Source organism: Scophthalmus maximus, chromosome 6, assembly GCF_022379125.1.
Source record: "Scophthalmus maximus strain ysfricsl-2021 chromosome 6, ASM2237912v1, whole genome shotgun sequence".
Classification (NCBI taxonomy): Eukaryota; Metazoa; Chordata; class Actinopteri; order Pleuronectiformes; family Scophthalmidae; genus Scophthalmus; species Scophthalmus maximus.
The window spans coordinates 25,306,343-25,318,472 of NC_061520.1; the positions used below are offsets into that span (position 1 = coordinate 25,306,343).

Below are 12,130 nucleotides of genomic sequence, written 5' to 3' on the forward strand. Positions count from 1 at the left end.
GCAAAAAATAGCTTGCACTGTTGCGTGAAACGCAACTCTCTTGTGCCTTTTATCACAGTGAAGTGCCTCATCTTCTGTTTACAATAATCCAAAACGAAGCGCAGCATTATAGGTCTGACAAAAATTTCCCCATCCGATCATTCACGGAATAAAATAAAAACCAGGCCAGCTACAAGCAAAAGCTACGAGGTTCATTATGAAACACCATCAACTACTATTCCCCTGCTTCTAAATGTGTGAGTCAATATAGTGTGTGTATGTGTGTGTGTGTGTGTGTGTGTGTGTGTGTGTGTGTGTACGTGTGCCTGCGTGTGTTTGTCTTCATCCCCACCAACTCATCCACCTCAGAGCGGACGCGTATAGTCGGAGCCCCCGAGCACAAGTCAGCCATCAGGGGCTCCACGGCTCGTTTCACCTGTAAGGTGAAGTCTGACCCCAGCCTGCCCGTCACCGTGACCTGGACCAAGGATGACAAGCCGCTCTATCTGGGATGGAGGTAACGGCTCTTGAAGGTGGCATTAACTCCACCCGCACAAAATCCACTCCTCTCATCCACCTGCACAAAACAAAACACCACGAACGTGACGAGTTGGTACATAAAACACAATACTCATCCAAACTACTAGTAAAAGTAAAGTTTCTATCATTACCAAATTTGTTTTTAATACTCCAGGAGAGTATTAAACACTGTTATGTCAAAATAATTGCAGAAAATCAACATTAAAGATTCAGTTTATCTCTGGTTTCTTTGTGCTATAGTGTAGTTTTCCCATTAGACGTTTATCTTAATGCAAATACAACAGCACTTTTTTAACAAACCTCAAAATCCAGTTTTATTTGTTTCTTTGTTGGGATCCACATTAACTGTGCCTCAATTGGTAAATTGACTGCATTTATAGTGCGCTTTTCTTTTCACCATCGCCAACCCAAAGTCATGTTGACAGATTCACACACAGCACTAGTATACACAGTGATTTTTCTATCACAAATCATTCATACACTCGCAGCTCAGCAATTCAGGGTAAAGTGTCCTGCCTAAAGACGATTGGGCATTAGGACAGGAGGACGCCAGGGATGAAACCATCAGCCTCCTGGTTAGTGGACGACCCACTCTGCCTCCTGAGCCACAGCCGCAATCGTCTGTTTTCACTCAGAGCAAACTACTAAATCGTTCTGTTGTTATTAGACTACGGTAAAACCAATGTAGTCTTCCTTTTCATACACTCAAGAGTTTGTATTGAACTCAAATTGAATCATTTATTGGCCTCACTGCTGTAAACTCCACACGGTGACACCCAATCACTTTGTGTCCGTCTCCCAGGCTGAAGAAGGACGAGGAGTCACTTACCATTTCCAACGTGAACGAGGGTGACGAGGGGACGTACGCCTGCACCGTCAAATCTGAGATAGACCAGGACTCGGCCTCCGCTCGCCTGACTGTGTTAGGTACAGCCACACACAGAGCAGTGTGCTCCCATGACAGCGGAGGACAATCCCAGGGAAACCATTTCAAATATGACGTGTGTGTGTGTGTGTGTCACTACAAAGTCAATTTGCACATAATTAAAATTAAAATGTCTTGTAAGCCAAACATGTCCCAGTAATAGTCATATGTTTTTGATATGCGATGGAAAAAATACAGAAAAGTAATAAGTCTGTCAAGGTGACATACTGAAGAAGAGTTGGTCAGACATGAGTAAATAGACCGCACGTCTTTTCATGTCAAACACACATTTACTGCTTGATAGTCCCTCCTTTAGAAAGTCTTCTCTTCACACTGTACTACTTTTTTTTAGCTCTGTACCTTCAAACGGAAATCATGCACGTTCTATTGTTGATGACATACTTTCTTAGATTGGCTTTAACTCGACTCGCTCCCACCGATTCAACCACTTTAACTGCAGACTGTACTGTTTGACACGTGATACATTGGACACAGAGAGTCTCAAATGAACGCACGTTGAGAAATGGATCACACTTCCGTGTCACCGCACACTTTTTTGAGATTATGGCCATTTCTTCAGGAAATATTACCAAAGTGTCATGTGTCAAACTGTTGCTCGCACGACTGTGTCGAATCGGAGCGAAGTGATTCTGACACAACGTACACACGCACACAACGTGTTCAAAATAACATGTTAACACTTGTGATCCCTCACTTGATTGGTCGCTCGACTAACCTTCGAACTCTAACCTTTACGCCCACTTCCTGGTCCTTGACCCCCCGCCCCACAGAGGAAGCCTCCCTCAACCCCTCAGTCTCTAGTGCCTTGCCTCCAGGTAACACACGGCTCAGGTGGAAGCTTTTTCTTCTTCTTTTTCTGCTTTTCCTATGGTCTCCCCTTTTCTCTGCCTCTTTCATAACTAGTGCCTCTGCTATATTTATTATAATAATTTTATTTATTTATTTATCATGTGCCAAAGATAGTTTTTTTCCATATGTATTTTAGGGGAGGGTCTGTTTTTTTTTAATGCAGAATGAATTCTTTTCTGCATGTCACCAGTGAAATCATTTAATTTCTTGGATTAGATGTTCATAACCTTCCAATGTATTTGTACACTAAACGGCACGAGCGACGTGTTTTGCTGCATGCAGCATGTACATGTGCACTTGTGTGTGTTTGCCACGTCGGAGATTTGGTCACTCCCCGTCTCTTCCGCAGACCGCCCAGACCCTCCCATGGATCTGGATCTGTCGGACCCAGCGGCCCGCAGTGTTCGCCTCACCTGGATCCCTGGAAACGACCACAGGAGCCCCATCACAGGTCAGTGCACGCACACTCCTCGTCTCCTGGAAAATAAAAACGTACAAAAAGTGCAGCTTTCACTTACCTCACAGTGTCCTTCCGTGGAAGTACGGGGCATCCTGTGGGCACATCATGTGAGTGAAGAGGAGCTAAAAGTACATTTGTCTCAGATCACCAAGCTTGGGGAAGAAATTATGATGTAGGGATGCTGAAATAGAAATCCTCTTTTGGAGGCCTATTACTCATGAAATATTACTTATGATCTGTATACTGCTTGAAATATTAATTCAACATGGCCTTTAAACAAATTTAAAGGTGACATATTATGCTCATATTCAAGTTCATTCTTTTAATTTGGGTTACCACTTGAAAAGGTTTATATGTTCTACGGTTCCGAAAAAGCATCAGTGTTCTCATACTGCCCATTCCTGCAGCTCCTCTTTTCACCCTCTGTCTAAAACGCCTGGATTTATTTTAGCAGGCTCCACAAATACACACATTTGAACCAATGAAAAAGTGATTTTTGCATAATATGTCACCTTTAAGAGGAGAAGAGGGAAGGAAATGACGTGATACAAGAATACATGAACCCACAGCTGCAGGTGGTCCCCCACAGGAGCAAGAGGGAGCCTCAAGATCCTAGAGAACATTCTGAACCCTGTCAGGAACCTGACTGTGTTCCAATGGCATTGGTGTTCTGCCTTTTCTCAAGCCAGATGTGTGTCTCTGCAGAGTTCTTGGTCCAGTTTGAGGAGGACCGCTGGGAGCCAGGCAGGTGGCAGAACCTGTCCACTTACCCCGGGGACTTCAACTCTGTCATCCTGCAGCTCGCCCCCTTTGTCAACTACCAGTTCAGGGTCATCGCCATCAACACAGTGGGCCAGAGTCAGCCCAGCCGCCCCTCACCACGATACAAGACCAGCGGAGCTGGTGAGAAGCACCACACACTGTTTGTTGGCTAAATGTAGTTTTATCAGGTACAGTGAAATACATACCAGAAAATATGATCTATTCTCTAAGACAGAAGAAATAACAGATTGCAGGAGACACATGCCAGAAGGCTTCAAGTCATAAATCTGCACCTGATGTAAACGGAGTTTGTTGCAGCCGATGTTTGAACTGAGTGAATGTGTTTTATTTTTAAAACAAGCCCCGGATGCCATTCCCAGAGGCGTCCGAGGATGGGGCTCCGAGAAGGACAACATGGAGATCAGTTGGGAGGTGAGACACATACACGGTGTGTATGCGTGCGTGTGTGTATAGAATATATTACATACAAATGCACACAATGGTTTATAATAATGTAAATCGTTGTCCTACAAAGACTCCTACAGATTCATCAAATAATTGTACACATGACGTTTTTTAAGTACAGACTCCTTTAGCCACCAAGATTTCACTGACATCACACCGTCCTGGTCCATGGCATCTCTATAACCTACTTGAAGTCTCTGTAATCGGACTTCTCTGTGGTTAGACCACATCTATACCACCATTTCTATATCTGTAGATATATATATATATATAATCTATATATGCACTAAACCAGTTTAAGAGAGCGTTTGCTTGTGCCTTTAGATATCTTCATCATCCGTTCAAAATGTTGTATACTGTATATATGTAGATATTACCTTATTACAGACACTAAGATTAGTATCAGACAATTCAAAGTCAGGACGTTTTAGACATGTGTCCTCTTAGGTTCACCATAACATGACAACACTGTACGGTGTTCCACAACATTCACACAGTGACAAACAGCACTACATGGACTAAAGACCACAGGATCATCTGCTTACTGTACATGATATGCTTCACTAGACCATTGCTATTCACATACCGATCACCAAAATAATGATTAAAAAAGACCTGTGGACAAAATTCCCCCTTTTCTGACACTATCACTAACTCCAAATCGGGCTGAGACTCTGTTGCCCCATTTTTTCAATCGTCTGGTGGGTAAATGAGAAAGTCATATGTTTAAAACAAATACGTATTATGTATTTGGGCACCCCTCTTTGACCCATTGCAACACAAACAAATCCTTTGGAAGCATCAATAAAACACATAGACATATAGACAGATATTTCTACATCTGTTTACCTAATACATGTACAGTAAATAACTACAAGTTTAAATGAGATTCAACCTCTTCATTGATGACAACATTCCTCTCTATGAAATTGATTATGACTGTTTAAATATCAATCTTTTAATATGAGAATCAGTCCTAGAATAGGTGACTTCAGAATTGGAAGTATCAATATTTCAATATTCATCAGGACATGCACATCACAATCAACTTCAAAAAATGTACAGAGAAGAAGGATATTTGAGTCTGGAAAAAGTCTGGAAGTTTGAAATGGAAAATGTGTATACATACCAGTATTACATCAGCATCTAGAATCAGCATCTACACTTCAGTCAGTTTTATTTTGTCCCTTCCCTCCAGCCTCTGCTCGACCTGGAGAGAAACGGCCCAAACCTGCGCTACAGTGTGTGGTGGAGACGGAAGGACGCGGGGGAGGAGTGGAGCAATGTGACCACGGAGGGGTCCAAACATGTGGTCCACAACACGGACACCTACGTGCCTTACGAGGTCAAAGTCCAGGCCCGAAATGAGTTTGGACCAGGACCCGAGTCTAATCAGGTCATTGGGTACTCCGGAGAGGACGGTACGTAACTGTAGATACATAATTCATAGCATCATTTTGAAAGACAGACCACACACGCGTAGATTTGTGGACAATGGCAGGTAGGTATTCTTATGACGGAACCCATCATTTCACCGTGATTGTCAGCCTTTATTAGTGTAATGACTGCACACATTTTCACACATTCATTTCTGTGTGTCTAGTGCCCACCGACGCTCCGACTGACTTGCGGGTGTCAAAGGTCGGCAGCACCAAAGCGAACATCCACTGGAAGCCCGTGGACCCAGCCTCTGTCCGGGGAGAGTTCAAAGAGTACAAAGTGAGACTGGCTGCATTTACTGAGTTGGTCTAAACCGAATGTTGTTCTCTCATCACATTGCGGTTCCTCTGGTTCAATCTCCTCCCTCATGCTCTGCACTTCTCGCGCCCCCAACGCCTTTCGTTCTTCTCCCCCCAGCTCTATTACTGGCGTGAGTCCAGTCTGGTCCCGGGTCTGCTGGTCAGCAAGGAGAAGAGGACCAAAGGGGTCTACAGCACCGCATCCGAGCCGTCTGGCATCCTCAGTGACCTGGTGCCCTACTCGCGCTACCAGATGTTCATGGTCGTGGCCAACGGCCGCTTTGAGGGCCCGCCCAGCAACACCGTGGAATTCACCACCAAAGAGGGAGGTGAGGACGTCAGGCCTCCAGGGTTACATCAATCACAAAAACACTCTGTATATTTATTTATCACGGCGCTGCAATACAAAGCCCTCTTCTTTCTTCTCTCTACCTGTTTGTGATGGCGGGTGTGCGTAGTTCCTGACGCTCCGAGGTTCTTCAGGATCAACCGCAGGAGTTTCGACTCCATCTACTTGGAGTGGGACAAACCTCTGGAGCCCAACGGCATTCTGATTGGATACCAGCTCAAATATCGTATAGGTGAGCTGACAGTCATCTGTCAAAAATGCAAATATTCATACAAATACTGATGGGGGTGAGGAGGCTTACGGGGGTCGTCCCCACAAGAAGTTGTTGATGTTATTTGACTCTTGAATGATCTTCAGTTTGGACCAGTATCGTTACATTTTTTCGGGAAAAAGTGTGCACTGGGGGTTTTCACATTAAACATTAGTGAAGCGTATCACAAATGCTCTCTGATGAGATGAATACTGTCTTGGAGTAATCCTGCACATTTTCCTGAGATACCAGTGCTTTGAATGAATGGATTGGATCGGTACAATGTGCAAGCGTTTGGCTCTGTACCAAGATTTCTGTTCAGACAGAGGCGTTTTGTGGCCGTATGAATTTATTTGGTTCCTACAGCAGCCTCAGATCTTCCTGCAGGTCGAAACACCACAGTCTAAAAGAAGAGCCCCGTTCTCTCAGACCTGATTTCCAGAGAGAGAAATTGTCTTACATCCAGGGCACTTTTCTATTCATTCAGCTGAAGCGCTGCACAAAAACGCTTTGGACAGTTGGCCTTAGTTTTATGACGGCAGGGAAATCAGAAGGGAGGTGTTCAGGAGCCGTAGAATTCACATATAAATCTTTGTTCTACTAAAAATGTGTTCTCTTCGTTTTGGGAACTCATCATTTTCCCACGCAGATTTACCAAACCTGTTTAACCCTGGTATCGTATCTGACTGCTTTTTTTGGAAGTGACAATGAAGCCGAAGCCTCTCAAACTGTTAAAGTACAGTACAACAACTGGAAGTTTACTGCTTGTCTACGTTCAGCTGCAATGCCAGACTGCACCATGTGATGATGTGCTCTGTGTGTGTGTGTTTGTGTGTGTGTGTGTGTGTGTGTGTGTGTGTGTGTGTGTAGTCAATGGTTCCAGGGTGGGGGGCCGAACGCAGCTGGAGACTTTCTTTCCCAACGTGACGGACTTCACCCTTCGCCTGCCGGACAGGTCGACCCGCTACAACTTCTTCCTGTCAGCGCTCACACAGATTGGGGCAGGGGAGGTCTTTGCCGAGGAGTCCCCACCTTTCGCCAACCAGGGTGAGCGTTCCTATACTTGACCTGTTCGTTGCCCGAAAATGTCTCGAATCCAGTGTTCCCATGAAACGACCCCGTAACATAGTTCCTCCTCATGAACTATTTTTTTCCATGGTAATATATAACACTGTTGTGCTTTGACATTGGTAATAGAACCATTTGGCACCTTTTTTTGGAACAATGTAGTTGATCCGTTATGGCTATCAAATTAATAAAATATGAATATAAAAATACGAATATTTGATCATAACTTTAATGGATATCAAAGTCACGCCAGGCCACCACCGTTCAAAGGAAGGTAAATGAAAGCCAATTTGCTGATTCAGTCTCATTTACAATATAATAACTGTCAAATTGGAATTCAGATTCAGAATGAAATTAATAATTACAACCAAAATCACCACAGTGGTGGGTAGGTAAAGGTTGAATGATTTGGAGTTCTGCCGGTCAGCGACTAGCGGCGGTGCGGCCCCCCTGGTTGGATGGACGGTGGTCAGCCGGCGGGTTCTGTCGCCGGTGACGTGTGATGACCCGTCTGGTCAGAGCGGGACCTGCACCTGGAAGCAATGAGATGCTGGCGTTGCATCCTTTTTCATAGTTTTGGTGGCGTCACGATAGCCCTCGTCAAGGAGGGATGAGTGTCCGAGGTCACACCCCTGGGTGGGACTCTCTCCGGCACACTTTCCTTTGTTAGGCTTTTGCCACGACCGTAACCCTATCTTAACCAAGGCTTTTGAGATTACAGTACATGTAGGCCAGGCACGACAATACATTGATTTTATTGCAATAAATACGACCTATTCTGTAAGTTAGTCAACATTCTTTTGATTTTTGACAGTTAGAATTGCAATTACTGCGCCGATAGAGGCTCATTGCGGCAGGAATGGGTCTTGCCCTGCTACTGCTCTACTCTGCAGATCTCTCATGTGGTAATTATTAAATGTTACATACTATAATAAGTATGTGATATACTTAATTATTTAAATAACGATGAGCCAGTGTCCACACCACTAGAATTTATGACCATGGGTCCGATACTGCATATTAATATGTTTCACTTACTACTCGCCCAGATGGTTTGGGTTTTATTCCTCCAGGTGTCGAGACGTGAACCCCTGAGATGTGTGCGTGTCTAACTCGGGACAGACTTCACAGTTCAGATTTCAGATTTTACCGCCTGAGCGGCTGTGGCAACCAGACGGTTGATGGTTTGATCCCATGACGTCATCCACTCAGCGCGCCGACGTGTCCCTTGTGCAAGGCACTTGAACCCTACACCGCCCCTGACGGTTGTGCCAGCGGTGTGGGAATGGCGAGCGACAGAAAAAGCGGCGTGTGGCGCAGCGCTGTTTGAATGTGTGTGTGAAACGGTGCATGTGACTTGTACTGTGAAGACTAGAAAGATGCCATATATATATAGAAATAAATACATACAGTTAATGGTTACATATATATATGCATCAGTGGTAAGTGAGAGGATCAAGCTGCACTTGTTTGTCCCTCTGTGTCGTTCTCACACCTCTCCCCCTCTCTCCTTTCTCTCTTGTTCTTTTTTTGTCGGCAGAAAACTTTACTGATACCACAGGTCTAGGTAATGGGGAATGAAAAGCACAGTGTGTCTGCTTGTCGCCTACCCCCCTCCCCTCACCTTCTGTCCATCTTAACATTCAGCAGCAGCACACGTCCACATTTCCCCCCCGACCCCCCTCGTATTGTTCAGTCAAGTGCAGCAGCAGCACCCCCTGCAGTTCACACTGGTAGACAACAGAGGGAGCTGTTGTGTGTACTTTACCCCCCCACCGGGTTTGGAGGTTTCACCCATGTGGGACAGAGAAAACAGGTTTTGTTTTACATATACAGCAGATGAACAAGACCTGCATGAAACATAATGGTTATTAGACTGGCAGGTTAACATGGCCTATAAAATGACCAGTTTTCACAAGAGGCATAAGGTTTTTTTTACCAAAAACCACCATTTTCTATGACTTCTTGTATGAGAGCAGCAGTGTAGTGAACAGATGGGCGGTGAGTAATTATGTGACGTGGGCAAAATACAAATCTTGTACTGTATGAGGTCATCACATGAGACCGCAACTAGGTTATTTTTCGTGATTTATTAGTGTATTGCTTCCCATCGAGGTGAGCTAAAACTCATCTAGAAATAGCAAACATGGTAATAACTACCCATTACAAGTGACTTATCCCTCGACCCCAAACGATCATATATTTATTATGAGGACAGGCAGTGGGGAACAGGTCTCAGCTCTAACACACCACAGTGGACTGAACTGCTGTCCGCATCGCTGTGTCTCTTTCTTTTCTCATCCGACCATCTGCTTCCCCTCGTCGCTTCATCTCTCCTGTGCTGTTGGTCTGCTGACGCGCGCTGTCAGGGATTGAAAGAATAAACCTCCGAGCGTCACTGGCTTGGAGGGTCGCAAGGTTTCTCCATGAACCCGGTTTAGGGAACACTCGTATTTATCCGTCAGCCAATTTGAGTTCATCTCAGTTACTGCACATGACAATATAACATCTCGCGCCTTCTAAATTTTCGCTCTCGTTGTTGTGATCCCTGAGAGACGCTGCACGATCTGCCTTCAGGCCCTTTGCTCTCGCCTCGACCTTTGATTTCTGAGCCAGTGCCTGATGGTCCATGTCGCAGCGCCGCCTCCTCCTGTGTGTTTTAACTCACCGTCATGTCGGCAACGCTGCTCTGGTGCACGCGATGCACATCCTCGCAGTAGGACGTCAAGAATTCGGAAACCTTTTTCGCCGAATGGCGCGATTTGCTGCGTTTGCTGCGGAGGAATCGGCCAGCAGAACTCCCATCAGCAGTTGGCTCGCCCGCTCACTCACTGACTCGTCTTGCTTCTCAACCTATTTTTTTCAAGTGTCATGTCATTCTGCAATCATCCATCGCTTGTTCACTGAGTCAGTAGCACATACTGGGATTTCTGAAGGTAATGTGGCTGGCCTACCTCCCTGGGCTGTAACGGCTCCTTACACGCTGATGTTTCCATCACCCCGCCCGATTTGATTTATCCCCCGCACGGTGGTCTGAGGGCATGCTTGGCATCCGACCCGGCGATACAAGCATGATGTGTGAGGGAGATGTCTGGGGGGGTGGGGGGTGGCACTGGTGGGACGTTCCACTGGCTGGAGAGTTCCTCAACTTCAAGGTACAGTATGAGTGGAAAACAGGGGGAGTCCCTCAATGTCAACATGTGTTTCTCTGTAAACCTTCTGTTTGCTCATCTAATACTAGAAGCCAAACATCATCAGAGCATCAGAGTTTACTGTTGTCTTAATGCAAACAACTGTTCAGAAACTAAACAGAGTATGGCTTAAAAAAGTTGAATATTTTATATACTGTATATTATGAACTTTAACTTTTTGGCCAATACCTTAAAACATTGACACCAAATGTTAGTACAGAGCTGCTACAGTAGGACGCCGTCCAAAAATACTATGAGACAGAAAAAAAGAGCAACGTCTGGGGAGGATGAGTAAGAATCAGTCGTGAAAACTGTCACGGCAGTTTGTTTTTTTTACTGTAATGAAATGTGACATGATATAAAATGTCTTTGCCCCCAGCGATGTGAGTGTAAAGGAGGCTGTTGTAAAGGGAACTACTACTGAGGTAATTCCGGATGACGTCATCATCGCCTGATAATGTCATCACTTTACAGAGTCAAGTCAGTTTTGTGTGGCTCGTCGAACACTGAGTCTTACAGGTTTCCCTTAAAGTTCTCCTTTAATTACAACAGAAAATAGTTCATTATTTGCATCCTCTTCAAAAAATCAAAGTGTGACAGATGTGCAATGTCAACACTTGTCCTCACGGTGGCAGCGGCGTCCAAGAGTGCGTGCAGCGCGGCGCCGGTGCAAAAATGATTGCAAAATATGGGTTGGATCCCGGCAAAGATTAAAGTGGGAGAGACTCCGATGATGATGACTTCGGCTTTGTGGGGAAATGCAACTCCTGTGTTTCAGATCCGAGATCAGGACCTCATTGTCTTTGTCCTCTGTGCGCGTGCGCGTGTGTGTGTGTGCGTGTGTGTGTGCGTGTGTGCGTGCGTGTGTGCGTGTGTGTGTGTGCGTGTGTGTGTGCGTGTGTGTGTGTGTGCCCGGTTGATGATCCTGTTGTCTAACCCTGTGCTCTCTCCCACTTCCTCCCCTGTAGTCGAGCTTACCGATGCCTCTGTGGCCTCATCTTTCACTCCTACTCCTCCTCCTCTTGCTTCTCTTCCTCCTACCACCATTGCTCCTCCAACCATCGCTCCTACGACTGCAACTCCTACCACTCCTACTACTACTACTACTGCTCCTACGACTGCAACTCCTACTACTCCTACTCCTACTACTACTGCTTCTACTACTGCTACTCCTACTACTCCTCCTCCTACCACCACCCCTGCAACTGAGGCGACCACCACCGCCAAAGCTGCTGTGCTGGTCACCGTCAGGCGTACCGATCAGAGCGTGTCGGGTACATGCCATTGGCCCATTGTGGTCTTTACTGTCTTTGTAGAGTTTAAGTCGGATTGCCTTCTCCCACCTGACGAAACAGGAAACTGCCTCAGGGCTGCATTCCGATAGGCTGTGCTGTACCTGCTGTACAAAAAGTGGGGAATTACTTCAGAATATTGGGATGTAGCCGGCAACTCTCCTCCTGGTCAGGAAGTGAGAATCCACACCTTTTTTTTTTTCTCCTTCTCATTAAAATGAACGTTGATTATTGTGAAGT

The 12,130-nt window shown here is 45.5% G+C and overlaps 1 protein-coding gene across 26 annotated transcripts in view; it reads left to right on the plus strand.

Moving 5' to 3' along the window:
• Positions 1 to 12,130, plus strand: part of nfasca (neurofascin homolog (chicken) a) — a 112,096-nt gene that overhangs the window by 81,505 nt on the left and 18,461 nt on the right. For 14 of the 26 annotated variants that reach the window (XR_004793428.2, XM_035630948.2, XM_035630947.2 and 11 more), the window contains 13 exons: positions 349 to 496; positions 1,322 to 1,446; positions 2,236 to 2,280; positions 2,664 to 2,765; positions 3,480 to 3,677; positions 3,898 to 3,968; positions 5,200 to 5,422; positions 5,605 to 5,720; positions 5,859 to 6,069; positions 6,199 to 6,321; positions 7,210 to 7,386; positions 8,948 to 8,974; positions 11,567 to 11,872. Coding sequence is in view for 25 of the 26 variants with exons in the window: in XM_035630948.2 (XP_035486841.1) it covers positions 349 to 496; positions 1,322 to 1,446; positions 2,236 to 2,280; positions 2,664 to 2,765; positions 3,480 to 3,677; positions 3,898 to 3,968; positions 5,200 to 5,422; positions 5,605 to 5,720; positions 5,859 to 6,069; positions 6,199 to 6,321; positions 7,210 to 7,386; positions 8,948 to 8,974; positions 11,567 to 11,872 (1,872 nt within the window). In the remaining variant the exon portion in view is untranslated. The remainder of the gene's footprint in view (positions 1 to 348; positions 497 to 1,321; positions 1,447 to 2,235; positions 2,281 to 2,663; positions 2,766 to 3,479; positions 3,678 to 3,897; positions 3,969 to 5,199; positions 5,423 to 5,604; positions 5,721 to 5,858; positions 6,070 to 6,198; positions 6,322 to 7,209; positions 7,387 to 8,947; positions 8,975 to 11,566; positions 11,873 to 12,130) is intronic. The other 12 variants (XM_035630961.2, XM_035630963.2, XM_035630964.2 and 9 more) reach the window with 6 other exon arrangements.